At 42.1% G+C, this 27,935-nt stretch overlaps 1 protein-coding gene across 2 annotated transcripts in view; it reads right to left on the bottom strand.

The window, feature by feature from the left end:
* Nucleotides 1-27,935, bottom strand: part of MPP7 (MAGUK p55 scaffold protein 7) — a 278,434-nt gene that overhangs the window by 14,003 nt on the left and 236,496 nt on the right. For both annotated transcript variants that reach the window (XM_082649281.1, XM_082649280.1), the window contains exon 13: nucleotides 8,074-8,154. In XM_082649281.1, the coding sequence (XP_082505407.1) occupies nucleotides 8,074-8,154 (81 nt within the window). The remainder of the gene's footprint in view (nucleotides 1-8,073; nucleotides 8,155-27,935) is intronic.

Below are 27,935 nucleotides of genomic sequence, written 5' to 3'. Positions count from 1 at the left end.
CTATGACATAAATGACAGCAAGATCCTGTTTGACCCACCTCCTAGAGAAATGGAAATAAAAACAAAAATAAACAAATGGGACCTAATGAAACTTCAAAGCTTTTGCACAGCAAAGGAAACCATAAACAAGACCAAAAGACAACCCTCAGAATGGGAGCAAATATTTGCAAATGAAGCAACTGACAAAGGATTAATCTCCAAAATATACAAGCAGCTCATGCAGCTCAATATCAAACAAACAGCCCAATCCAAAAATGGGCAGAAGACCTAAACAGACATTTCTCCAAAGAAGATACACAGATTGCCAACAAACACATGAAAGGACGCTCAACATAACTAATCATTAGAGAAATGCAAATCAAAACTGCAATGAGGTATCACCTCATACCAGTCAGAATGGCCATCATCAAAAAATCTACAAACGATAAATGCTGGAGAGGGTGTGAAGAAAAGGGAAGCCTCTTGCACTGTTGGTGGGAATGTTACTTGATAGAGCCGCTACGGAGAACAGTATGGAGGTTCCTTAAAAAACTGAAAATAGAATTACCGTATGACCCAGCAATCCCACTAGTGGGTATATACCCTGAGAAAACCATAATTCAAAAAGAGACATGTACCACAATGTTCACTGCAGCTCTATTTACAATAGCCAGGACATTAGGAAGCAACCTAAGTGTCCACCGACAGATCAATGGATAAAGAAGATGTGGCACAGATATAGAATGGAATATTACTCAGCCATAAAAAGATACGAAATTGAGTTATTTGTAGTGAGGTGGATGGACCTAGAGTCTGTCATACAGAGTGAAGTAAGTCAGAAAGAGAAAAACAAATACCGTATCCTAACACATATATGAAATCTAAAAAAAAAAAAAAAGGTTCTGAAGAACCTAGGGGCAGGACAGGAATAAAGAAGTAGCCATAGAGAATGGACTTGAGGACATGGGCGGGGGAAGGGTAAGCTGGGGTGAAGTGATAGAATGGCATGGACATATATACACTACCAAATGTAAAACAGGTAGCTGGTGAGAAGCAGCCGCATAGCACAGGGAGATCAGCTCGGTGCTTTGTGACCACCTAGAGGGGTGGGATAGGCAGGGTGGGAGGGAGGCTCAAGAGGGAGGGGATATGGGGATATACGTATACGTATAGCTGATTCACTTTGTTATACAGCAGAAACTAACACACCAGCGTAGAGCAATTATATTCCAATAAAGATGTTAAAAAAAAAAAAGAAAAAGAGATCAGACTTGTGATTATCAGAAGTGGTGGGAGGGTTTGGAGGTAGGTAGGGGGGCAGGATGAAGGTGGTCAAAAGGGACTAACTTCCAGTTATAAAATAAGTAAGTATTGGGCATGTAATGTACACCATGATGATTATACGTAACACTGATGCACTGTATATATGAAAGTTGCTAACAGAATGGATCCTAAAATTTCTCATCACAAGGAAAAAAACTTTTCTTTCTCTGTCTTTTGTTTTTGGTATCTATATGAGATGATTCTATAACTCAACTTATGTTGGTGATCACTGTGCAATATATGTAAGTGAACACCTTATGCTGTACACCTTAAACTTACAGTGTTATATATCAGTTATATCTCAATAAAACTGAAAAACAAAAAATATAATTTTAACAGAAAAAGAATTAACAAAATAGAAAAAAAGACAATAAAGAAAAACGAACAAAATTTTAAAATCTAATTACACTGATCAAGAAAAAAAGAGAAAATCACCTATATAAAGAATGAAAAAGGGGTTATTACCACAGAGCCTCTGGATATTAAAATGGATAAGAGAATATTATGTTCTATTTAATGCCAACATATTTGATAGTTTAGATGAAATGGACAAATTTCCTGAAAAATACAATGAATCAAAATTGAAATAAGAGGAGACAAAAAATCTAAACATCCCTGCATCTATTACATAAATCAAATTTACTTTTAAAAACCTTCCCCAAAAGAAAGCTTCAGGCCTAGATGACAGATGATGCCTATCAATCAGTCAAGGATGAAATAACACTAATCTTACATGAACATTTTTTGCAGGTAGGAGGAGGAATCATTGCTTAAATTCATTTTATGATATTAGTACAATCATAATAGCAAAATCTAACACATTAGAAAATAAGATTATAGACAAATATGCATCATATTTAGGCACAAGACTCCTTAACAATTTTAGCAAGTCAAATTCTATTTGTGTATATATATATAGAAAGATTCCGGATTATAAGAAAGGTTGTCTTAACATCTGAAAGTCAATGGAATTCACCCTATTAACAGAATGAAAGATAAGACACAATCATTTCAATATATGCAGGAAAAGAATTAGAAAAAAAATCAACACCCATCTGTGATAAAAGGTCTTGGCAAACAAAGGTCATCAATGAGTCAACATCACACTTAATGGTAATAGACTGAATTTCTCCTGAGGTCAGGAACACGGCAAGTCTGCTAAACAATAACACAACAAGATAACCTGAAATGGATCAAGACCCAAATGTAAAACCTAAAACTATAAAACTTGTAGGAGAAACAGGAGGATGTCTTTGTGAACTTGAGATAGTAAAGAATTTTTAGATAGAACATAAAAGAAAATATATGTGATAATTTAGACTTTGTCAAAATTAAAAATTTTGCTTTTTGAACAACACCATGAAGAACTAACAAGGCAAGCCACACAGACTGGAAGAAAACATCTGTAACCCATTTATCAGATAAAGAACACTTTCAGAATATACAAAGACCTCTCAAAAGTCAGTAACAGCCCAAATGATAACATCACAGTCACGAGTTAAATGCAAATTGAAGTACAATGCGACATCACTACACACATTGCACTGACAAAAATTTAAGACCGACTATACCAAGAGTCGACAAGGACATGGAGCAACTGGGTCTTATATACACTGCTAGTCAGTTGTAAAAGGGCATAACCACTCTGGAAAACAGTTTCTTAAAAAATTGAACCTACAGTTACCATATGACTCAGCCATTCTACTTCTACTTATTTACCCAGGAGAAACAAATCAATACGTCCATCAAAAGACTTGAATACAATGCCCATAGTAGGTTTACTTGTAATAGTCAAAAATGTGGGGAAACCCCCAAGTATCCATCAACAGGTGACTGGATGGATAGACAAACTGTGGTATTTCCACGCAGCAGACTACTCGGCAATTCAAAGGGATGAATTACTGATCTATGAAACAACACGGGTGAATCTCAAACTCATCAAGGTGAGTGAAATAAGCCAGGTGAAAAAGAAAAGAATGGAGGAACGTACTGTATGATTCTATTCATAAGAAATGCTAGATATTCAAACTAATCTTACAGTGACAGAATGCAGATCAGTGGTTGCCTGGGGACAGGGGTGGAAGGATGGATTACAAAGGGCCCAGGGACGTTTTCTGAGATGGAAATTTCATTATGTTGACTGTGGTGATGATTTCGCGTGTGTGCATATAGGTGATCTAATTGTACATTTTAAATATGTGCAGTTTATTTATTTTAATTATATCTCAATAATGCTATAAAAGGAAAAATAAGGGAAGTGGGGAAAAAAGTAACCGAACACAAAAAGGAATAGATTTATAAAACCAAATGAGTTTAAATTACATTCAAAATTTACATTCCCTGCTATTTAGTTAGCAAGCGTATTTTAACACAACGCTCAGAGCTGCTGGAGGGGCATCAAGAGGTGGTGCTGTCCTTTACAGAAGGTCACTTGCTTTGCTGAACAGCATGGAATACTGATAAATTTAATTCTACCATAAAAGCTGAGAATGAATTTCACAGCAGAAAAACAGACTCTATTAAAGTGTACATAACATAATACGCACCCAAGAATATACATGATACTAAAGTTAGTGCAAGACCCTCCTTCGGAGCTTAGGGCTGATATTCATTTATTACTTCATTGTTATTGTCGTTGCTGGTATTCCTTTAGCAAATAGCAGGCTTAAGAAAAATGTCCTGCTGACAATCAAAACCGAGGATTTCGTGTGCAGTAATCTGTCTCTCATGAACTGAGAAAAGATTGAATAAAACTATTCAATTTTAGGGCTTCCCTGGTGGCACAGTGGTTGGGAGTCCGCCTGCCGATGCAGGGGAAGCGGGTTCGTGCCCCGGTCCAGGAATATCCCACATGCCGCGGAGCGGCTGGGCCGGTGAGCCACGGCCGCTGAGCCTGCGCGTCCGGAGCCTGTGCTCCGCAACGGGAGAGGCCACAGCAGTGAGAGGCCCGCGTACCGCAAAAAAACAAAAAAACAAAAACAAAAAAACCCACAAACTATTCAATTTTAATGGCAGAACACTGAAAATCTGGAACACACAGTTTAAGGATTACTGCACGGACACATGGAATCCCCTTGGGAGGGTTAAAAATATTATTAGACCCAGATCAAGTGAATAAGACATTTATGACACTGCTAAACACAGTTACAAGGTAACACATCTACAACCAAATTGCGTATCATGATCAACCTGAACTATCCAGGTCTGATGTGGTTTTACCGGTGAAGAATTTACTGCCTAACTGTAACGAGGCACCATAGGAATCTCATACGCTCGTTAACGTGAGCACTCCTGAATCAGAGGTCAGAAAACGCTTACGAGAAGGAATTAGAAGGCAAAGATGGGCATCAAACCACAACACAGGCCACTACCTCGCCATGACTCACTGTTTAAGTGCCATGTTTATCGGTTAAAAGAAACATCAAACAAACATGAAATGAACTCCACTGTCTTCCTGTGCTCCCAACAAAACCCCAGAATAACCACCATGGTGAGAGGAGAAGAAAAAAAACAGTTTTAACTGGTCCCCTAACTTGCAATATACATACATATTTTATAGAAATCTCAACAGAGATATCCTATCTACAAAGAAGTGTTCTAGAGCATGAGGCCTTTGAAACCTCTGACAACACGTAACCGTAACATATACCTTCATGGGAAACCACAGAGAGTGCTTAACAGGTGTGGCTGGCTGCGAGAGCACCCGCATTCCAGACTATACACACTCTGGAATCCATCAAGTATTTGATATCCACTCTAACAACGCTTTGTTAACTTTTAATTTACTGAAAAAGCCTTTTGAAAGACTATGTTAATAGCCATATAGACTTGTTATGATAAACTGGGGCCTTAAAACAATGTTGATGCTGCTTATCAAGGATAAAATTTCCCACACAGAAGCATCTTTAGGCAGAAATCAGGGGCTCTGACCACTTTCTTTAAAAGCAACCTGGCATGTTTAATATGGCTATGTGGATCATTTTAAAAGTTCATATAGGTTGTTCATCCATTTTAGCACGAAAGAAATAGCATTTACCTAATTTAGCATCCCTTCAAAAAGTTTTTTTTTTAAATTGAAATAATCATAGATTCACAGTAAGTTGCAAAAATAGCACATAGAGGCCTCATGTAACCATCACTCAGCTTCTTCCAAGGGTAACACCTTCCATAACTATAGTACATATCAAAACCAGGACATTAACTAAATCAACAATTAACTTAACTACCAAGTGTTTCTTTTTTATGTTTAAAAACCTGAACTGTAATATACAGAGAAGTTCCCATGGAAGCCCGATGAATCTTCACATATCAAATACACCTGTGTAACCAGCACTCTGAAGAAGGAAATTGCCAGGACGCAGAACCCCCTCCAAGCCACCTCCTCAAGATTTCTAACAGCACCTATTAGCACTGCCTTCCCTGCATTTATAAAAAGGGCGTCATAAGCGCATTCTCTTTTGCGTCTGTCGACCTCTTTTCGCTCAGCATACTGTTTGTGGGAGTCATGTGTACTTCTGCATGCGGTAGCAGATTATCACTGCATTACAACGTCCCTCTGTGTGAATATACCACCATTTGCTTATCCAGTCTACTACTCATGGGCACTGGGGTAGCTTCCAGTTTTGAGCTCTTCTGAGTACCGTTTCTATGCATGTCTGAGTACATATTGTATGCGTTTCTGGGAGGAGTGTCCTAGGAGCGGAGCGGCTGGGTCACAGGGTATTGGATTTGCTCAGCCTCAACAGATCCGTAGTTTTCCAAAGTGGCTGAATTACTCTGCTTCCCCACCCCAGCAATGTGCGAGAGTTCCACTGCTCCAAATCTTTTCCATTTACCCCTTCTGGTGGATATCTGGTACATTTTTTGGAACAGAGAATTTAAACATCAAACAGAACACCGGTGGTATAATCAAGGCAATAATTTTTCTCCAGATGATCACGACTCTACCTAAAAGTCTTTTACAAAACAAAGCAATCTAAAATTCCAAAACTGCTCTTAAAATATCTTCTTAATTAATTAAATCATCCTCATTTGATGCTATGGCTGTATTTCTCACACATGACTGACACAGTGAATCACCTGGGATACGTGCTATAAATACAGATTTTCAGGAATTCTGTCAGGTCTCCAGAAGGAGAATCTCTTTGGAAAGGCCTTGTAATCTTTTCATAAGAACCTCAGGAGACTCTTATTATCAGGCAAGTATGGAAAACACTGCGTTCTGGGGATCTTTTGACATTAACACCTGTTTAAAAAGGAAAATTACTCCTTTAGGGATTTCTTTGGAGAGTCTCAGCCCCAGAACAATTCTGGATGTTGTTAACTTCTATAACAACTTCAGATGCAAACAGTATTTTAATAGTTGGATTAACTGAGTCCAAAGTGCCCTGAGTAATACCAAAATTATCATGGAGGGTTACATTTGATAGGCAGCCTTATTAACCTTTATCCTCTTCAAAAGAAATTAGTTTTTACTACTAATTGGGCTACAGTAAAGAGAATCTGGAGTTGCAAAGGGCTGCGCAGCATTAAATGGTAGGGAGAACGTGAGACCTGGCTTCAAATCCAAGTGCAGCTATTGCCTATGGGACCTCTGAGTCAATCAAAGTATCGTTTCACCTGTTTCCTCCTCTGTGACATGGAGATATTGCCCATCTTACACCGTTGTTGGGAGGGCAAAATAAGACAGATAAGGGCAATGAAGACACAGTAGGAAATTAATTGGTTTTTTTTCCTTTCTAATCTGTTTTCCATCTTCTAGGTTTCTTCTGTAATTGCTCACCTGTAAGCTTAACAGTTGTTTTGTAAAATGTTCTAATGACTTGTATATTGCAATTCAGCTTTTGTGAGAGAAGTACATAATTAAAGTAGAAATAAAAAGAAACTGTTTAATTCCATATTTCCAGTTTCCTTTACTTTCATCTCTGTTGGTAGAAACCAGCAGCCCTATAACTTACGGCTGAAAATGATTACAAACAATAACTTGGAAAAATGCAGTAACAAGGTGTAACAAGGTAACAGAAAACTATAATTTTAAAATAAAGTTCAACTAGTCCAAAACTAGAGAACATTGCTAAGGGCATTATACAATCGACTTTTTTTTAAACATTACTAAAACCACTTAAAAAGCCAACATTTAATCTAGTCTTTTAGATGGTTCCCTAACATCAACCTATTAAGTAGTCAAATGGCATTTATTCTGGGTGTCAAAATGCTTCCAGGATCACATTTCACTTGTAAGAATGCCTGTGAAAACCACTTTTATAAAAATAGACCTAATTCTGTATACTGAAAAGAAGCCTACCACATTTGGATATATGGCCATGAAAAATTACTATTGCCAATTACTACAATATGAAAAGTAATTAAGAAACGTTTATAAGAAGCCTCCTTCACTCTCTGCAGTTTGGCCCTTCTAATCTTAAAGCTCACTGAAAACTCTGGAAATTGAAGAAGCAGAATAAACTTCTACTGAGCAGAAAACTTGTAAGTAATAATTTGATGTCACACCTGTATTAAAATCCACCATAAAAAATGCGAGTAGGGAAGCTGAAAGCAACAAACACCTTGCCAGTGATCTGTGTCATCTGGGGCAAACCCCTTAACTCTTGTGCCTCAGTTTCCTCCTCTGTAAAATGTGGACGCTGTCACTCCCTACGCCCCAGGGCTGTGGTGAGGTCTACATGTGAGTGCTGGCAGCAGGGCTCTGCAGCACACATGCTGTGTATGTGCTGGGCCAGCAGCAGTAGCAGCAAACGGCACAGAACTTACGGGGCACCGTCACGCCGTAGTGCTGTGTGTCACTGATCAGCAGCTTTCGTTTCAGTTCATTCAAACCTACCCCTACAGGACCTGAAAAACAGGAAAACAGAAATTCACTCCTGAACAGAACACCATATAAACATTGCTATGATTGACATGATCCGTTAAGACAGACTGAAAACGTGTATCCAACTTCACATGCATCCCAAGTCAACAGATTATCTCTAGTTAAGTTGTACGTAAGAAAAAACTAGGAGTTATTTGCTTGATTTTCTTTGTGTTTCTTTATTTTTCCTGGTTTTTTTGTATTTCGCTTTTCTACTTTTTAAATTTAAATCCCCATCTTTCCATTAAAAAGATTAGAAATCTTTGTTTTAAATGAAACATTCAAGAGTATCTGAGTACATTAACAGGTAATGGTATCCCGAAGAGCTTAAAAAATAAGTGCACCTAAAAAAAAGGAATTACACAATTTTAAACGTTTTTAGATTCTAATAAAAGAAAATCTTTGAACCTTGATTTTATTTTAGGTGCAAATACCTAATCGTGCATTTTAAACTTGCAAAACCATCAGTGCAACGTCAAGCTCCTCTGAAGCACTGTTTATTCTCAGTTGGTCCTTAAGCCTTTGAAAACTTACACAGACCTGATGTACTTCAATCAGTGTGCACATACTAACACCTGTCGTGAACAAGGCATATAGTAAACGCTGGGAAGATTAAAAGATAAGTGAAGTCCGCCTTCAGAGAAAGTAACTGGGTTGGGAGAGTCACACAAAATGAACAGACTGGGGCCAGAAAACGAAGAGTGGTTTCAAATATGAGTCTGAAATCAAGAGTTAGAAGGGCACAAGCCCCAGACGGCCCTGCCATCGAGGTCTATCTGGTGACGGTGCCACGCCTTGAGCAGAACGCAAGCCGCAGGGCCAGACTGCCCTCCGTTACATGCCCATCCTCAACACTCCCTCACCTGGCGACACCCGTGCTGTGGTCTGAATGTCTGTGTCCCCCCCAGATTCACATGTTGGAACCCTAACGCAACGTGATGCTGTTGGAAGCAAAGGTCTCTGGGGGGTTCTGAGGTCACGAGGGTGGAGACCCCATAAACGGGCTTAGTGCTCTTATAGGAGATGTCACAGAGGCCCCTAGCGCCTGGCCATGTGAGGACACAAGGAGAGAAGGGAGCCCTCGCCCCCACTGCTGGCATCCTGAGCTCCGACTTCCAGCCTCCAGAACCGTGAGAAATCAATGTCTGTCGTCTATAAGCCACCTGGGCTGTGATATTTTGCTGGGTTGGCCTGAAAGGACTAAGACACTGGACACGTTCTCGTCCTTGAGCCCTGGCTGGACTTCATTCTAATCCTAAAAGGAACCACGCTCCCTTTCTTGGGCGGAATAATGAAAACCCACGTCTAGTAACTAGCACTGCACCCAGGTATTCAAGGGTTCATTCCCTTGCCTACTTACTCTTCCAGGCTTTGAAAAGCATGGGGTTTTATGCTGGACAATGGAGAACACCCAGGAGGACAGAGCAGAGCGGCTGGGGGTCTGGGTGGGGGCGAGCTGGGAGCAAGACGAAGGGGCCTCCGCCTGCACAAACTGACCTGCCCCCAGCTGGCCACTCGCCAGCGCCGTCCACCTTCCCACACGCGGCTGCGGGGTGCCAGCTCTCTGCCCCAGGACAGTGGTTCTCAAGTCTCTCTCTAAAATGAATACTCTGGGGCTTCCCTGCTGGCGCAGTGGTTGAGAGTCCGCCTGCTGATGCAGGGGACAGAGGTTCGTGCCCCGGTCCGGGAAGACCCCACATGCCGCGGAGCGGCTGGGCCCGTGAGCCATGGCCGCTGAGCCTGCGCGTCCGGAGCCTGTGCTCCGCAGCGGGAGAGGCCACAGCAGTGAGAGGCCCGTGTACCCCCTCGCCAAAAAAAAAAAAAGAATACTCTGTAATATCCCAGTTTTATCCTGAAATGGCATTCACAGCTGATATAACTTGCTAGTGCATATACTTTCTCCCTCCAGATTAATATAACGCCCTAGCTGTAATATATGAAGGATCAAAAAGTAATTTACAATAAAACAATGTGTATTTCGATATGTAAATGCTCGGGCATGACTGGAGAAAATGAAGTCAGATGTCTGCACCTACTTATTCTAAATAAGTCTGGACTTCAGCGTAATAAAAAGACTAGCAGCCATCCCGTACCAGAAAGAACAGGAGATGAAAGCCCAAGGGTACAGGTGAACATCAGAATAAAGTCTAGCAACTCGATGGAAACGCAGATGGGTCTTACTGGAATATGATGAGGAAAGAGGGGAAAAAGCAGCCTTAATAAGGAAACAGGGGTACAACACATCAAGCCTATCAAAGAGAAGAAAATAAAACTTTTACAAAGAACGTGCAGTGTATGCGCAAGTGCAGCATAAGAATAATTCCCCTGAGATGGGACAGGTGAGTCATCTATGAGTCCCTCAGCGTCTGGCATGACACTGGGAAGTCGTGTGGGATGCAGGACAGGTTTCTGTTCCATAGAAATGTCAGGTGTACATCCCCGGCGTCCTCAGCCATTTGCATAAAGAAAAGGTGCGCTCACAAAAGTCCACGGTTCTCCGCGGCAGGCGGTCCTGCCCCGTCTGGGACCACTGCTCTCGTCACCTCTGCACCCCAATCCTGCCGTCATCGGGGGCGACTTCAACACCCCTGCAGAGAGCCTACTTCCTCTCTACTTCACTTCAACCACAAACTACGCAAACCCTGACTCTGCCTCACTAGGAGCTATTTCATCACTACAATATTAGATTCAGGCTTCCCCGTGTGAGACCCCGATCCCTGATCATTAGCCCTCCCACTCAGTTATTCCTCCTCTTATCAAAAGGATCGCCAGTGTTTTCTTTCTTTTTGTCTAACAGCCCTTCGGGTCTTCACTTCTTTGGGCTGTGGTATCTCCCACTATCTTGCTAATACCCTCAAAGCTCTTACACGCTGGCCTTTATCACACTTGTCACAGAAACTTCCAGTCCAAGGTCAATCTCATGGCTGCTCTACACGTCTGCGCCTGGACTGAGAAAGCCCGTACAACAGGAGCAGGGATGCACACACTGTGCTCCCCACAGAGCTCAGACCTCTGGGCTCTCCAGCAGTTACCCAGTTTTCCTGATTGGATTTCCCGGGTCACCATGTGGTCACATCCCAACCCTCTAATCTCCTCTCTCCTCACACCTAGAACCTCCTCTCTCCTCACACCTAGAACCTCCCCTCTAATCTAACAATTGTCAAAGGCTGTCGATCTTCCCTCCTGAAGATCCTCAGAGTTGCGACGCGCCACTGCCACCCGAGCCCGGACACCTCATCTGTGCCCCTCTCCTGAGTCAGCCTCCGAGCAGCTCCCACCCCTCTGTGCAGCAGGCAGCACCGTCTTTCTGAGAACGCCAGCACACGCACTTCCTCAGTCCTCTCCACAGAGCTGCGCGCCTACACCCAGCCGCCAGCTGCAGCCCCTCGTAGGGGGTCTCCTCCCGCGTCTTCACCTCTCCTGCACTCTGTTTCACGCTCCTTCCCATCAGTACTGGAAATTCACACTGTCTCCCACCTTAAAACAGCCGGAATGACCAAGAAAGCGAAAGGAACACCTTCCTTAACCTTGCACTGTGCACCGCTGTCCCCAGCATCCCGGCCAGGCTCCCGTCACTTCTCATCAGCACCTCCCACTCCTGCACTGGGAAGAGAACCCGACGTGACTCTTTGACAGGTCTGCCCGGCTTGCACGTTGGGAGCTGCGCCTCCCTCCCTAACCTTCATTCTCACCACTCCCACCTTGCACCGCACACCCCGGCTGCGTGAGACCCCTGCGCCCTGTAATGTGGCGGAGTCTTCTCTGTGCTGCTGGGTCCTCGTCACGTGCCGCTCAGCAAAAACACTGCTGTCCTTTCCTGGCTAATTCAGGCTGCGTCTTAGATACGCCCTAGGGATTCTTCCCTGACACTTTAAACGCGGGTCGGGCGCCCAGTGCTTGTGCCCCCTGCCCTTGCGTGTCAGAGGGCCGACTACACTCCGTCATGATCATCTGCATACTCGTCTTCACCCTCGAACAGACTTGAAAACAGCGATGTCATCTATCTGCTCACCAACTGTTTCCCTAGCTGGCAAACTGGAGGCACTCGTTAGGTTGTTTTATTTATTTAAGTTACGCTCGGTGACTCTGCTGTCATGGAGGTAAAGCTATTTGCCGAACGAACCAAAGGCATGGGAGTTAAAGCAAGAAGCATCTGCACCTAGAATGTCTGGACGCGATGGCTAGAGAACGTGCTCAACGTCGTAACAGGAGTTGGTGGGGCTCACGTTTGAACCTGGCTCCTTGATCTTAAGATCCAGAGAAGCAGAAGGGAAGGGGATGACTTTGGCGCTGGAACAGTGAGCATCAGGGACGGAAATCCACCTGCCTAAACTCAGACAAGGACCGCGGTGCGCTTCAGACGCAGGCTGGGGCCTCCCTGTGAATGGAATCACATCAAGGTAATGCGAGGCTGCAAGATGAGGGGCGGGGGAGTGATAAGCATTGACGGGTTGTCTCCAAAGCGCCAGGCACCAGGCAGGGGCTCCTGTGTCTTATCCACTCTGTAGGGACAAACAAGATCTGAGTAAGTGCTGAAACCTACTCTTTAAAATAAACAGAAAACAAACAAGAAAAACAAGGGGCTTTACAATGCTTTGCAGATGATGCAAACCCAGTTCTATACAAGAAGCAAACAGAACACTACAACTTAAACAGCAGGTCCTGGCCCGCTCCCCACAGAGGCACTGAGGACTACGGGGGATGCGGATTCACTGTCCCTTCAGGAGGTCTGGGCCCTGGAGTACTTCCCAGAGTGTGAGCTAATTTGCTGAGTGAGAGTCTAGCATTTTTTTCTTTCTTCTTCTACCCATGCCAAAAAACCACAGTGATTTAGTTTAGCTCTGGAGGAAAAAAGTAGGCATGTTTGAATTAGCGGGGGAAAGTATGCTTTTGCTCACGTGATGCCCTTAGACTTGGACTGTTTTCAATTTTAGCCCTTACATAAGCTAACTCTTACCAGGGACCCTGCTTTACCGCACACCCGCAGACCATGCCAAAAATGTGCAGTGGCAAATACTTTATTTTAAAAATTTCCCCTAGGTTAGGTTATTTGAAGCCATCATCTTCAAGGTGGGATCCTGTCACAAAAAGATTAAAACAGGGACATAATTTTAACCATTCTTCCTACAAAACTGCCGGGCAGACCACTCAACAGCATTTTCCCAGCCAGGCCCTTGGATCAATCCTGCCACCCACACAGGTGAAGTTATAGACTTTTTCCTCTTTTAGATCTTGACCTTAAGATCACATCTTCCATCCACACTCCCGTCCTGTGTCCTTTTTCTACGGTGGGGCCTAAGGTCACAGTTTTAGTTGGCTGGTTTGTTTAGACGACGTACACCGCAGTTGGTTTAGGGATGCACACTGAGTTAGGTCTATTATGTCTCTGTAACGGGACACATTCATCTCCTCTTCAATGTATAAACTTTTACCACAATTGGTGACACACATAAGTATACAAATAAGTTTCTCTAGAGTTTGTTTCCAGCTGTGCTTGTTCATGCTAAAGGGAAGCAGAGACGATAACCTAAACAGCATGTATTTAAATCACAGACAGGAGGCTTTGCAAAAGTAAAGACAGTGATGACACAATGAGGTCTTTTTATGCAGCAGGCTTGTGTCCCATGGTTTACATACACCATGACTAATCCTCAAAACATCCCTGCCAGAAAGGTATAGCTATCCTCGTTCTACAGATGAGAAAACCAAGACAATGAAAGGGTAATTTTCCCAAGATCGCACATTGGGATTACGGCTTCACTGGTACTCAGAAGCCAGTATGCCTGCATTCCTTCCATTCGATCCATCATCTCATCAAAAGAATGCCGAGGACAGGACACGGGCTCAGGTAGCCGGCTGCTCAGCTGTTTGCGGCTGTGACCCACAACTTCACAAAGTCCCTCACCCCATTCCAAGCTGTCCCACACTTTAAATAGAGATGAAAGTTATGCTGGTGGAATATAAGACTCAGGCTACAAAAAGTGGCAGAAGTCAAATCCGGTGAACTCAAAACTCATCCTGTGCAGAGCCTCTGAGAACTAAGCTAAACCTAAGGAAGACGGCAAGCATCTCAGGCCTGGGCAACATACACAGGGCATGTCTATTAGGATTCTTGACTCAGGACTAAGGAAACTCAAACAGAATGATGATATCAGAGGAGAAGCCAAGAAAGCACGTTAAAAAGTCATTCTGGAGTTCACTAATGTGGAATTCACGCAGTGCACTGAAGTGGACGGGCTTGCTGGCTTTAAAAATAAAAAGAATCTTTCTATTTGAAGCAGAAACGTAACTATGTTTCTTTTGTTTTTTAAATTTCATAAGAATTCAGAAAATCACTTTGTGTGCAAATTCTGGAAAGAAAGAATAAAGCCATGAGCATCAAACTGCATTAGTTGAAATTCTTGTAAACAATACACCAAATGGATAAGGTAATTAGAAAGGCACATTACTTTTAATTATTTGTGTGCATTTAATTAGTAACTCCTACCTTACAGTAGGCAAATGTGTTGTGTGTGATTTTATATAAAGGCTCATTCACTTCAGCCACACAAATACAGCCCGTTTGGGGGTTAATAAATGATGCTAGAAAGTTTCTAGTTAAAGCTTTACATTTAGGCAAATATTCCCATTAACTAAATGTAAAAATGCCTTTATTTTTATCTTACAGAGATTTTGGAGGGAGTGGCCAAGACGGTGGAGAAGGGCCGCCCTGAGCCCACCTGCCCCCACGGGCACAGCAAAGTTACAAGTATTCACAGAGCGACTATCAATGAGAACCTGAAGACCAGCAGAGACGATCTGACACAGCTAAAGATATAACGAAGGAACCACAATGAGATGGGTAGGAAGTGTGGAGGCAAGGAACAGTCAAGACCCACACCCCACAAACAGGAGGAAAATTAAAATTGCAGAGGTTCTCCCCAAGGACTGAGGGATCTGGGTCCCACACTGGGCTCCCCAGCCTGCGGGTCCTGCACCGAGAAGATGAGCCCCCAGAACCTCTGGCTTTACAGACCAGTGGGACTTGCTTTCAGGAAAGCCAGGGGGCCATGGGAAATAGGGACTCCACCCTTTTAAAAAAAATAATTAATTAATTAATTTATTTATTTATTTTATTTCTGCAGAGGTGGGTCTCTGTTGCTGTGCAAGGGCCTTCTCCAGTTGCGGTGAGTAGGGGCCACTCCTCACTGCAGTGCGGCCTCCCACTGTGGTGGCCTCTCCTGTTGGGGAGCATGGGCTCCAGGCGTGTGGGCCACAGTAGTCATGGCTCGCGGGCTCTAGAGCTCAGGCTCAGTAGTTGTGGCTCGTGGGCTCAGTAGTTGTGGCTCGCGGGCTCTAGAGTGCAGGCTCAGTAGTTGTGGTGCACAGGTTCTAGAGTGCGGGCTCTAGAGCACAGGCTCAGTAGTTGTGGCACACGGGGTTAGTTGCTCCACGGCATGTGGGATCTTCCCAGACCAGGGCTCGAACCTGTGTCCCCTGCATTGGCAGGCGGATTCTCAACAACTGCGCCACCAGGGAAGCCCAAGACTCCACTCTTAAAGGGCAAATACAAAATCTCCTGCACTCCAAATCCCAGCACAGAGGCAGTAATTTGAAAGGAGCCTGGATGAGACCCTCTTGCTGGTCTTAGAGAGTCTCCTGGAGAGGCAGGAGACAGTTTGCACACCCCTGGGGACAGAGATGCAGGCAGAAGCCACTCGGGGAGCTCACTCTACCATAGTGATGTGCAAGCTGCAAGTGCCGATTTGAGTCCTTCCTCCTGCCTATTAGCACCAAGCACTGACCTGCCCAGCGGCGGGCTGGCACCAGCCATGCTGGGACCTAGCGCCGCACAACAGTGGGCTGACAGCCACCTCACGAGGCAGGGCTTGGCAGCCCACTGGACTGGGGGGTCAGCCCCACCTACCAGCGTGCCCACAGGAGTCAGCCCCACCATGACAGAAGGGCCCCCGCAGCACACACAGAGGCACCCCTAGAGGTGCAGCTCTGGTGACCAGAGACGAGTGTGCTGCGGGGTCCCACTGGAGTCTCCTACAAACAAACAGTAAAGGCAGTAGATCAACCTCTTATAAAGTTAGTAGGAAGATTAAAGAACAAAGTAGTAAAACCATCTTTATGCACAATAAGTAATTAGGGGATACACAAAAAGACGTAAAATATGCTGTCCAAAACATTAAACATGGGAGGAGGTGGAGTAAAAACGCAGAGGTGTTATGATGCATTAGAACTTAAGATCATCAAGTTAAAATAATCATGCATATATATAGGTGGTTACATATGAACCTCATTATAACCATAAATCAAAAATCTATAATAGATACACATACACAAAATAGAGAGAAATCCAAACATAACAGTAAAGATAGTCATCAAATCCAAAGGGAAGAGAACAAAGGTAAAGAAAGGAAAAAAGAAGAATTACAAAAACAACCAGAAAACAATTCACAAAATGGTAATAAGTACATACTTATCAATCAAAAGACATACAGTATTACTGGATAAAAAAAACAAGACCCATATATATGCTGCCTACCGGATACTCACTTCAGATCTAAAGACACACACAGACTGACAGTGAGGGGGTGGAAGAATATATTCCATGCAGATGCAAACAAAAATAAAGTTGGGGCAGCAATGCCTATGTGAGACAAAACAGACTTTAAAACAAGCGCTGCAACAAGAAACAAAGAAGGATATGACATAACGATAGAGGGATCAACTCAACAAGAAGATATAACAACTGTAAATATATATGCACCCAACATAACAGCACCTAAATACATAAAGCAAATATTAACATACATAAAGGAGAAACTGACAGTAACTGAATAACAGTAAGGGACTTTAACATCCCTTAACATTAATGGACAGATTATCTGGACAATAAATCAATAAAGAAACAGTGGCCTTAAATGACATGTAAGAGCCAACGGTTTAATAGACATACAGAGGACATTCCATCCACAAAGCAGCAGAACATTCCTTTCAAGTGCACATGGAACATTCTCCAGGATAGATCAGATGCTAGGCCACAAAACAACTCTCAATAAATGTAAAAAGACTGAAATTATGTCAAGTATCTTTTCCAACCACTAGACTAGAAATCAACTACAGGAAAAAACTTTTATTTGCTACTTTTATTCAACATAGTATTGGAAGTCCTAGTCACAGTAATCAGACAAGAAAAAGAAATAAAAGGAATCCAAACTGGAAAGGAAGAATAGAACTGTCACTGCTTGCAGATGACATGATATATACATAGAAAATCCTAAAGACGCCACCAAAAAACTACTAGAATTCATCAATAAATTCAGTAAAGTTGCAGGATATAAAATTAATATACAGAAATCTGTTGCATTTCTATACACTAATGACAAACTATCAGAAAGAGAAATTAAGAAAACAATCCTGTTTACCATCACATCAAAAGAATAAAATACCTAGGAATAAACCTACCTAAGGAGGTAAAAGACCTGTTCTTAGAGAACTAGAAGTCACTGATGAAAGAAATTGAAGACGGCACGAACAGGTGGAAAGATAAACTGTGTTCATGGACTGGAAAAGTTAATATTGTTAAAATGACCATAATACTCAAGGAAATTACAGATTCAGTGCAATCGCTATTAAAATACCAATGGCATTTTTCACAGAACTAGAACAAATGATTCTAAAATTTGTATGGAGGGACTTCCCTGGTGGTGCAGTGGTTAAGAATCCACCTGCCAATGCAGGGAACACGGGTTTGAGCCCTGGTCTGGGAAGATCCCACATGCCGCAGAGCAACTAACCCCGTGTGCCACAACTACTAAGCCTGCGTTCTAGAGCCTGTGAGCAGCAACTACTGAGCCTGCATGCCGCAACTACTGAAGCCCACGTGCCTAGAGCCCATGCTCCACAGCAAGAGAAGCCACACAATGAGAAGCCCATGCACCGCAACAAAGAGCAGCCCCCGCTCGCCACAACTAGAGAAAGCCCACGTGCAGCAACAAAGACCCAATGCAGCAAAAAAATTAATTAAAAAAAAGAAAAAAATTCATATGGAAACACAGAAGACCTCAAACAGCCAAAACAACCTTGAGAAAGGAGAACAAAGCTAGAGGTATTATGCTTCCTGATTTTAAACTATACTACAAACCTATGGTAATCTAAACAGAATGGTACTGGCACAAAAACAGACATATACATCAGTGGAATAGAACAGATTTTTTTCCAAAGAAGACATACAGATGGCCAAAAAACACATGAAAGGATGCTCAACATCACTAATCATCAGGGAAATGCAAATCAAACCCACAATGAGATACTACGTCACACCTGTCAGAATGGCCATCATCAAAAAGAGCACAAATAACAGCTGTTGGCAAGGATGTGGTGCACCGTTGGTGGGATGTGAACTGGTACAGCTGCTGTAGAAAACAGCATGGAGGGTCCTCAAAAAACTAAAAATAGAACTACCATACGACCCAGCAATCCCACTTCTAGGTAGTTTTCCAAAGAAAACAAAAATATTAATTCAAGAAGACACATGCACCCCTGTGTTCACTGCAGCCTTATTTCCAATACCCAAGATATGGAAGCAACCTGTGTCCACTGATAGATGAACGGATAAAGAAGGTGTGGTCCATACATACGATGGAGTATTACTCAGCCATAAGAAAGAATTAAACCTTACCATTTGCTACAACAATGATGGACCTAGAGAGTTAAATGCTAAAGTGGAATGAGTCAGATGGAGAAAAACATATACCATATTATTTAACTTATATGTGGAATCTAAAAATCAAAACGAATGAACAGAAACAGACTCAAAGATACAGAGAACAAACTGGTGGTTGCCAGAAGGAAGGGGGCCATCGGATAAGTGAAATACGTGAGGGAGATTAAGAGGTACAAAAGTCCAGGTATAAATAGATAAGTCAAGGGGATGTTATATATAGCATAAGGAATATAGTCAATAATATTGTAACAACTTTGCATGGTGATGGATAGTAACTGGACTTATCTTGGTGATCATTTTGAAATGAAAAATATGGAATCAAAAATTAATTTATAATTTTTTTAAAGATTTGAAAACAAATCTTTATGTAAATTCTCAGTCTTTATGTAGGAGAATTAAGACATATGCCAGCTTTGACCCAAATGCCCCCAAAGTCTGTTGAAATTACTGACTCATTTTCTATGAAATCATGAGAGGTTGAGGTTTTCTCCATTGTTCTCTTTTCAGATTTTTTTCTTTTTATTCCATGAATATTTTTAGGGATTTATGATTTGTTTGTGTGTAGAAAATAAGAAATAAGCTTGTATTAGAATGCTAGCACAATATCCTTTCAAAATTAATAGTTAGTTGAGCATAAAAGTTTTTCATTCTGTAAACATGGCCCCCCAAAAGATCTACTTTCTGAATCTGAAATAGACATGTACAATTAAAAATTTTTAAAGGCTAAATGAGTGAAGAAAGCATTGAGGCAGTAAAACCAGTGCCTCCAACAGCACTTTGAAACTGTAAGAACACCAAAAGAATGCTTTAAAATACTGGTATGACATTCTTACTCAAAAAAAAAAAAAAAAAAGGCCCAGCTCTATGACATTGTACTTTTTTTTTTTTTTTTTTTTGCGGTACGTGGGCCTCTCACTGTTGTGGCCTCTCCCGTTGCGGAGCCCAGGCTCCAGACGCGCAGGCTCAGCGGCCATGGCTCACGGGCCCAGCCACTCCGCGGCATGTGGGATCTTCCCGGACCGGGGCACGAACCCACGTCCCCTGCATCGGCAGGAGGACTCTCAACCACTGCGCCACCAGGGAAGCCCGACATTGTACTTTGAATCTTCAACCATCCACTTATTTATGTGTTAGCACAGATCCTGAGTCACTGAATAATTATTTACTAGAACAATAATGTATTACTATTGTGAAAATAATGTATGAAACGTGGTATTTTTTTTCAAATGACACTCATGTAGTCCTACAAAGAATTAACATAAAGTAATTTCTAAACATCCAGCACAGAATTTAATTGTAGTTTTTCTTAAGGCTGGTGAGCATCAAATTGAATTTAATAATGTAAATAAGGATGGGTGGTACCTTACACATAAAAGGTCAATATGCTAAAAATTACAGTATTAATTTGTTAGGAAACAAACTCCTCAAGTTTGTTTGAGAAGAGAAAGAGACACAGGTAGGTGGAGATTAGCCCAATTAGTTTTAACATACTATATATTCATGTAACAGACACAGTACATTAATAAAATCGATGCTTATTTATGTCTAATATTAAATTATATATTGGAAAGGAATCTGTTGCTCTGACCAAGTACTATGCACTTTTGCTGCTGACCTTTGCACACGTTGGCACAAACACAAAGATGGTCTGTTATGTGCAAAGCTGCTGACACAGATGCAGCTTTTACTATGTTTGCGTCCAGTGTACCTGCACTACCTAACATGACGATTCTTCCACATTTTCCCCCAGACATTTTATGCTATTGGCCAGACTTGTTACTCTTACTATCCAGTGAGAAATATCAGAATTACTGGAGACTGCAATAAATACTCAAACTGCTTTTGTGACCTAAAAAAACCACACTTACTCATCTGATTTATTGCAAAACATATCAAATGAAATCTCTAGGTATCCCTTAGATCAGACACGTTATAAAAAGTCTACTTATCATATTGCAGCACTATCTACTATATTTGCTGCTCTAGGCATAAAATAAAAACAATCATGCTATTATATTTGACTCACAATCTTACAATGATCGCATTAGCGTGTGGCTGGATTTTTGTGTTGGAGAGTGACAAATCTGTTTAGAAAACCCTGGGAATCAAACTACAGAGAAAACGCAGCAACTTCGCAGTTCATAACAAACCTTGTTAGAGATTCTGATTTTCTTTCTTCTGTTGCTTTCATAATAGAAGAAAAACGCAATTAACGAAGCATCAGTTTTTATGCTGATGTCAGAAGAAGGAGGAGGAGAAGAGGAAAGAAAAGAAAAAGGAAGTAGGAGGCTTGTGGAAACGGCATTATTTTTTCCAAAGCAGCTATTTACACCAGACTTCGACTTAAGTACCTGTCTCTCCTCTAACTCAGGGCTACGACAAGAGTGCAGTAAAATTAAAAGGCAACATAAAACCATCCTTGGGTCTTCCTTAGCTAAGCAGAAGAGAGAAGGATAATTCCCTTATCCATTCCTTTCCAGTTTGTTCAAAACTGCGACTTTTTCAGTGAGGCGCCCATGATCTCTATTCAAAATGGCCAACACCCAGGTCCCCTGACTCTGCTCTGCTTTACTTTCTTCTACACCATTTATCACCCTCCAAGTACAATACAACTGACTTTACTATTTATTGCTAATTTATTATGAGTATGTTTTCTGTCTGTATGTCCTTTCATTAGAATGTAAACACCCCAAGCGAAAAAAATGTTGTGTTCTTCGGTGATGAATTCACACGTCTAGAACAGCACCTGGCACAGTCTGTGCCCCAAACGAACATAACTGTGATTTATGCCGAGGAAGTCATCCAGAGTGTCAACATTTAAGATAGACCAACAGCCAACTGTGATTGTAATAAAGATCATATTTACCTCTTATATACAGGATTATCATTTTAAATCTATCACACACTCATAGATTCAATGATAACTTCTGGGTTTATAGTTGTCTATCTAAAATCCTGCAGAGCAGACTCTAATTCCCACAAACCTTCAATCAACGTTCAACAAAAGCTATGGGAATCCTAATAAACATATTAACATTTACATTTAGTCATGATTGCTTACTTTCCTTTCTGCTTTATGTGGGAGACTTTCTGCTCTGCCAGTTTTATGGGAAAATGGCGACAGTCTTACAAATGCTGATTTATTCAAACTACTTCCACAAGGCAGTGTTTAGGCAACATAGGAGTCAGCACAAAGGAGGCAGAATAGGGCTTCACGCTAGAACGTGCAAGGTGAAACATACAGAAAGATTCATGGTCAGTTTCCTCTTTTGTCTCCTAACCAGAAAGAACAAGTAACAGACTGCCTGACCATCCACAGAGATAAGCCTTGCTCTTTACTGCCTTAAACCCTGAAGGGTTTTAGCAGCTGTCCCCGCAAACACACACACATTATTTGGTTTCATTACTTTACTTTTTAAAAAGTCAGGTTTCGCCAAAGATAAAACTTATGTAGAAAAATGTACTAAATGCTTGTCATTCGGTTTTAACATACTTTTTGGAAAATACTTTTAAATGCAGAAGGAAATATAACAGAAACCATCACTGAGATGTTTTAGTTGCTAAAATGTGGCTTGGAATAGCATCTTTCCAAAATGAAGAGAAAAGTAAATACTTCCAATCAAGGCTCAAAGTCCTCCCCTGTCATATTTTTGCCATGTTAACAACTTGGATAATTTTAACTTCTTGAACATTAACTCTGAGAATTAAAGTCATGCAATATTATGGTAAAAATGTAGAGATAATCCTGGGTAGCTCCTTAATGATATTTATCTAACAGTTTCAGGGCGAATCCCGCTATTCCTGATGGCTTTGTGAACACTGAGAGAAAACAAATGAGGCTGGGGACCACAATGCTTATACTCTTTCCGTCTTCTGTACACGTTACAGGATCCAAGAACTATTTTTTAAATATATAATTTTTACAATCAAGAAAAGTAAACAGTTAATGCAGGAACAATGAGAATTTCCAAAACTGGAGTCCACTGCTTGACGACCTCTTTTAGATGATAAACTGCTAAATAATCTCATTTGTTAAGCATTTTGAACACTGAGCTTCAAAATCAACAGAGGCCTATTCATGTTTGAACACTTCATGTTTATCTTGTTAGTATTTTTAGCTAATATATAAGAGCTACATTTTATTAAAACTTTAGTAGGGCCAGGAATTGGCCTAAACCCTTTGCAAATATTTCATTTAGCTCTCAAACCAACCTAGAAAGCAGGTGATCGTATTATTTTCATTTTTTGGATGAAGAAACTGAAGCCTGAGAAAATCTGAAATGTGCAGGTGTCACCAGCTACTGAAGTGCAGAACTGGACGGGGACTCAGCCTGTCCTGCCCCAGAAGCCTGTTTCTTACCATCCACGCTCTCCTGCACTATATCACGGGATCTAGCAGATGGAGATTCCTCGAGACAATAAACTCTAAACTTCTGATACCTCAAATTGTGCCACATGGGACAAGCAGGAAGGCTTTCTGAGTGGTGACCACGTAGAAGAAAGTGAATAATGGGAAATTCTTTAGGAGGCCAGTCTACAGAAGGCCACAGCGCAGGCCGAAGACAGAAGACATCCTCATGTCCAGTCAGTGACACCAGCTTAATGCAATTTCCAGCCTCCATCTGGCATTCAGGCATTCCTGATTTTGAAAAGTTTATAAATCCTTCCTTTAGTAGAAACAGGATAAGAAGTTTGTGTGAATTTAATATTTTTACCTGATTTTCTTTCTCTATTTTTCATGTAGACATACAGGATCTACTATCTGCCTGGGTATAACATGTACTCTAACACCACAGAAAAACAAGACCAATATTCTTCATTAAGTCTGTTCTGCTGCAATGCAATAGTAAAAAGTGCTGCATTCTTAAACATTACCTTTTACCAGCACTTGCTCCAGAACAGGGAAATAAAGTGTTAAGAGCTAGAGTTTCAAATAAACTTATTTTTCTAACAGGAATTTCAGAATAAAGGCTAAAAAATCATAAATCAGTTGCTCTAAACAGATAGACAAACCTAAAATATTCCAGAATAGCAGATTAAGAAAAATCAGAAGTCTTCAAACCATCATTATAACACATGCATATGCAAAAGCACAAAATGCAAGTGTGAGGCTAAGAAAAGCAGAAAACCAAAATAAATCACAGGCAGCTGCCAACCACCAGCAACGAACGTAACGGCAACTGAACCTGAGCAGAGAGGGCAACGGGCTTCCCCAGGGTGCACAGCGCTAGCACCTCAGTATAACCAGGAAGGGCAGGCAAAAAGCAAAATGCAGACTCTCTGGCCTCGCCCCAGGGTATGAGCTCAGAACCTGCATATGAACAAGATCCCCAGGTGAGTCAAATGCCTTTTAAAGTTTGGGAAGTGCCGGAGCAGGGGCTGCAGGCTACCCCGCTGGGGTAGCAGGCCCGTCTGTCTCCACCATCACAACACGGCTGCGGGCTACGGCTGAAGCCTGAAGACAGAGGAGACGGTCAAAGCAAGCCCGGAGCCCTTCCTGGTGGCCGGGAGAGCTACCCAGGTGGGCTGCCCAACATGTGAAGAGAGCGAAGAGGAAAAGGGCAGGCAAATCTGCTAGGATACTTCAGGGAGGAGCTGGCAGACGTAAGGAGCAGGAAAGCAGACCAGTAAGGTAAGCGGACCAGTGATGCTGTGGGCAACGCGGGGCCCTTCGTAGATGGCGCAGGGAGGGAAGGCAGGGCTGGCCTGACCCCGAGGCCCCGAGTGGAAACGTGACTCCTGCACGAGAGACGCTTCTGGTAGACTCAGATCTAAACTTCCACAAAACATGGAGCTATGTGTCAGAAAAATGAATGGATGGGCCCTAAATCAAAGAAAGAAAGAGAAAAGTAGGATATTTGGAACCAGCAAACAGTGTCAGCACAGCCCTGATTTTTCAGATTAGAAGCAATATTCCACAGTGAGATAAGGAACTAAGGCTCTGGTCTTGAACTGTCTGGGTCTGAACTGGTTCCACAGCTTAGTAGCTGGATCTTGGGCAAGTAACCTCTCTCCTCTTTGTGCTTGAGTTTCTTCTGTAAAATGGGGATATGAAAAGTATTACCTCATAGTCATGGTGGGGGCTGAATGAAATAAAATAAGCACAGAACTGAGTACAGCGCCTGGCACTCAATACATAATGGCTACCGTTATTACGCAGGGCGCTCGATACGTGTTGGCTACCGTTATTACGCAGGGCGCTTGATACGTGTTGGCGACTGTTATTACGCAGGGCACTCGATACATATTAGCTACTGTTATTACGCAGGGCAGAGGAAGGTCAGGGCTCACTTAAGAAACAAGTTAAAATTGAAAAACAGTTGGGACACTTTGAACGTAGTTGGGAACAGCAGAGAGTCATAAAACGCTATAGTTAGATCTTAGTCCATAATAGAGAAATCTAAGTCATAAAAAAGGGTGTTTTGGGCTTCCCTGGTGGCGCAGTGGTTGAGAGTCCGCCTGCCGATGCAGGGGACGCGGGTTCGTGCCCCGGTCCGGGAGGATCCCGCATGCCGTGGAGCGGCTGGGCCCGTGAGCCATGGCCGCTGAGCCTGTGCGTCTGGAGCCTGTGCTCCGCAACGGGAGAGGCCACAACAGTGAGAGGTCCACGTAATGCAAAAAAAAAAAAAAAAAAAAAAAAAAAAGGGTGTTTTGCTTGCTGTTGAAGTAATGCAATTAATTATTCACTCAAGGCCTGGAAAACTCCAAAGAGCAAGGAAATGCTAGTGGGGGAGAAGCACAGCACAGGAAATAAGGATCTTCACTGACTGCACCACTTTGAAGCATCAACATTTAGCATCTCCCGTGTAGGAGCTGCTGGAGGGTAACACTCCTTTGGGGAGATAAAAGGGAAATTTCCCCTGAAAATCAGGCCTCAGAAACCTAAGGAATTGCAAGAAGGAGACAGAGAAAGAGCAGTTCCTGCAGTCTTGAGTGATGTCACATGCTAAACAACTAAAATTAAAATGAAGAAAGCTCTAGGATCCTGCTGGGAATGTAAATATACAGTGACAAGAGCAAGCAGTGTGCTTGTTTGAAAACTAAGACACCTGGCCCACAAGACAGGGTCCACATTCAATTTAGAGACAGGAGCCAGGAACCTGAAGATCAAGAGGCAAAGGGGATTTAGGGCAAGATAAGTGCCTACAATTACACTAACCTCTTCATTAAAGAGCTCACCCAGATATGTTTTAGTTCAATGACTGTGGATCTAGACAGTCAATATTCATGTAAAGCAGAAGCCAAAACACTGCAGGTCACTCTGTGATTTTGGGCTCACAGTGGAATGTTGTGATACATATTTCTGGGACCATTAATTTACCTTAAAAAGTAGCTGGGACGAGGCTGTGTTTTTCTTCTGATGACCCTTTGAAACTGTGAGCAGGAGACATGAAAGTTAGGGCTGTGTCACCCCATTCTGAGGAGGCTGACTGTGGAGTGCCAGTCTGCACAGCTGTACACGCTGGGAGCTCTAGCTCCACTCCAGGGGGGTAAGCTCAGAACAGCCTACCTGGCCCACCGATTACAACGGAAACCGCTGGACGGCACACAGAAAGCAGCACTCTGGGGCTCTGGAAAAGCAAACAAAAGCGGGCAGAGAGTAAAAGGAAGCCAGGTCTGGAGAGGTGACCCCCAAGGGGGTGAAGTCTCCCATTTTATTTTTTTTATCTCTTCTTGGGCTTTGCCCAGAGGGTGAGTCTCTCTCAGAGCTGAACCGTGGAGCAGCGGGCCGACCGTGGAGCAGTGGGCCGAACAGCTAAGACCCCACAAAGACGTGGTTTACCCTGAAGCTGTGCATGAGATGAACCCAAAGCAGCAAAACGGAGGCTTGATAAAATGAACTAAGCTTCAAACCAGTGCCCTGACTACCCCAGTGCCACACGCATGGCACAGACCCAGAGCAGCAAAGACCTGAAAACTGAACTGAGGCATGCAGAGGGAGCCCAGTCAGGCTGACAGCCTGCTTCCAGTGGAATACAGTAAGACCCAAAGTCTGTATGAAATAATGTTCAGAACGTCCAGGGTGCAGAAAAATGATTCAACATACAAAGAACCAGGTAAAGGTGACGAATTTTCAAGGAAAAACACAACAGATGCTGACCCCAAGATGACCCTGATGCTGGAATTTTCCAAGACAAGAAAGCAGCTAAGCTTCACGAGGTGAAAGTAAACACACTTGAAATGAATGGAAAAATGAAATTCTTACTAGGTAAACAAAAACTATGAAAAAGAACTGGTAATTTCCCAATTGAAGAACATACAATACCTGAAAGAAAGAAAGTTTGCTCAGTGGGCTCAACAGCAAAGCAGAGGTGATGAGGGAAAGAGTCAGAGACCTCGAAGATAAACCAATACAAATCATCAAATATGAGAAACAGAGAAACACTTGGAAAAACTTGTGAGACAACAGTGAAGGGTCTAACATATGTGCTACTGGAGCCCCAGAAGTAGAGGGGAAAGAGGCTGGGGCAAAAAAGTCTTTGAAAAAAGATGGCCAAAAATTTCTAAAATTTGGTGAATGTCATAAATTTTCAGATTTGAGGAGTCCAGGAAATCCTGACAGGTTAAACTCAAAATAAAAGATACATCATAATCCAACAGCTAAAAAGCAAAGATAAGGAAAAAACCTGAAAAGAACTAGAGAATAATTACACATAGAGATAAAGCCAAAAAGTCATCAAATTTATTTAAATCAAATAAGAAAAAATAGTCACATAACCCAAAAGAAGGCAGAAATGGGAACAAAGAAAAATTAAAAAAAATACAAATGGCCAAACAGAAAACAAATAATAAAACAGTAGACTTAAAACCGTTATTTAATATATATATATAAACGTATATGTTAAAGTTTAAACATATCAATTAAAGACACTGATGGTGAGATTGGATAACTAAAATGAGACCCAATACTATGCTGTCTGAAAAAAAAAAAAAAACCGCAAAAAATAAACATATAGATGGGTTAAAGTAAAAAGACAGAAAGTGATGTACCAGGCAAATAACAAGCAAAAGAAAGCCTGAGTGGCTACATTATATATCATACAGAGC

The sequence above is a fragment of the Grampus griseus genome (genome assembly GCF_964374135.1).
Source record: "Grampus griseus genome assembly, chromosome: 2".
Taxonomy (NCBI): domain Eukaryota; kingdom Metazoa; phylum Chordata; class Mammalia; order Artiodactyla; family Delphinidae; genus Grampus; species Grampus griseus.
This window is presented reverse-complemented; position numbering and strand designations above follow the sequence as displayed.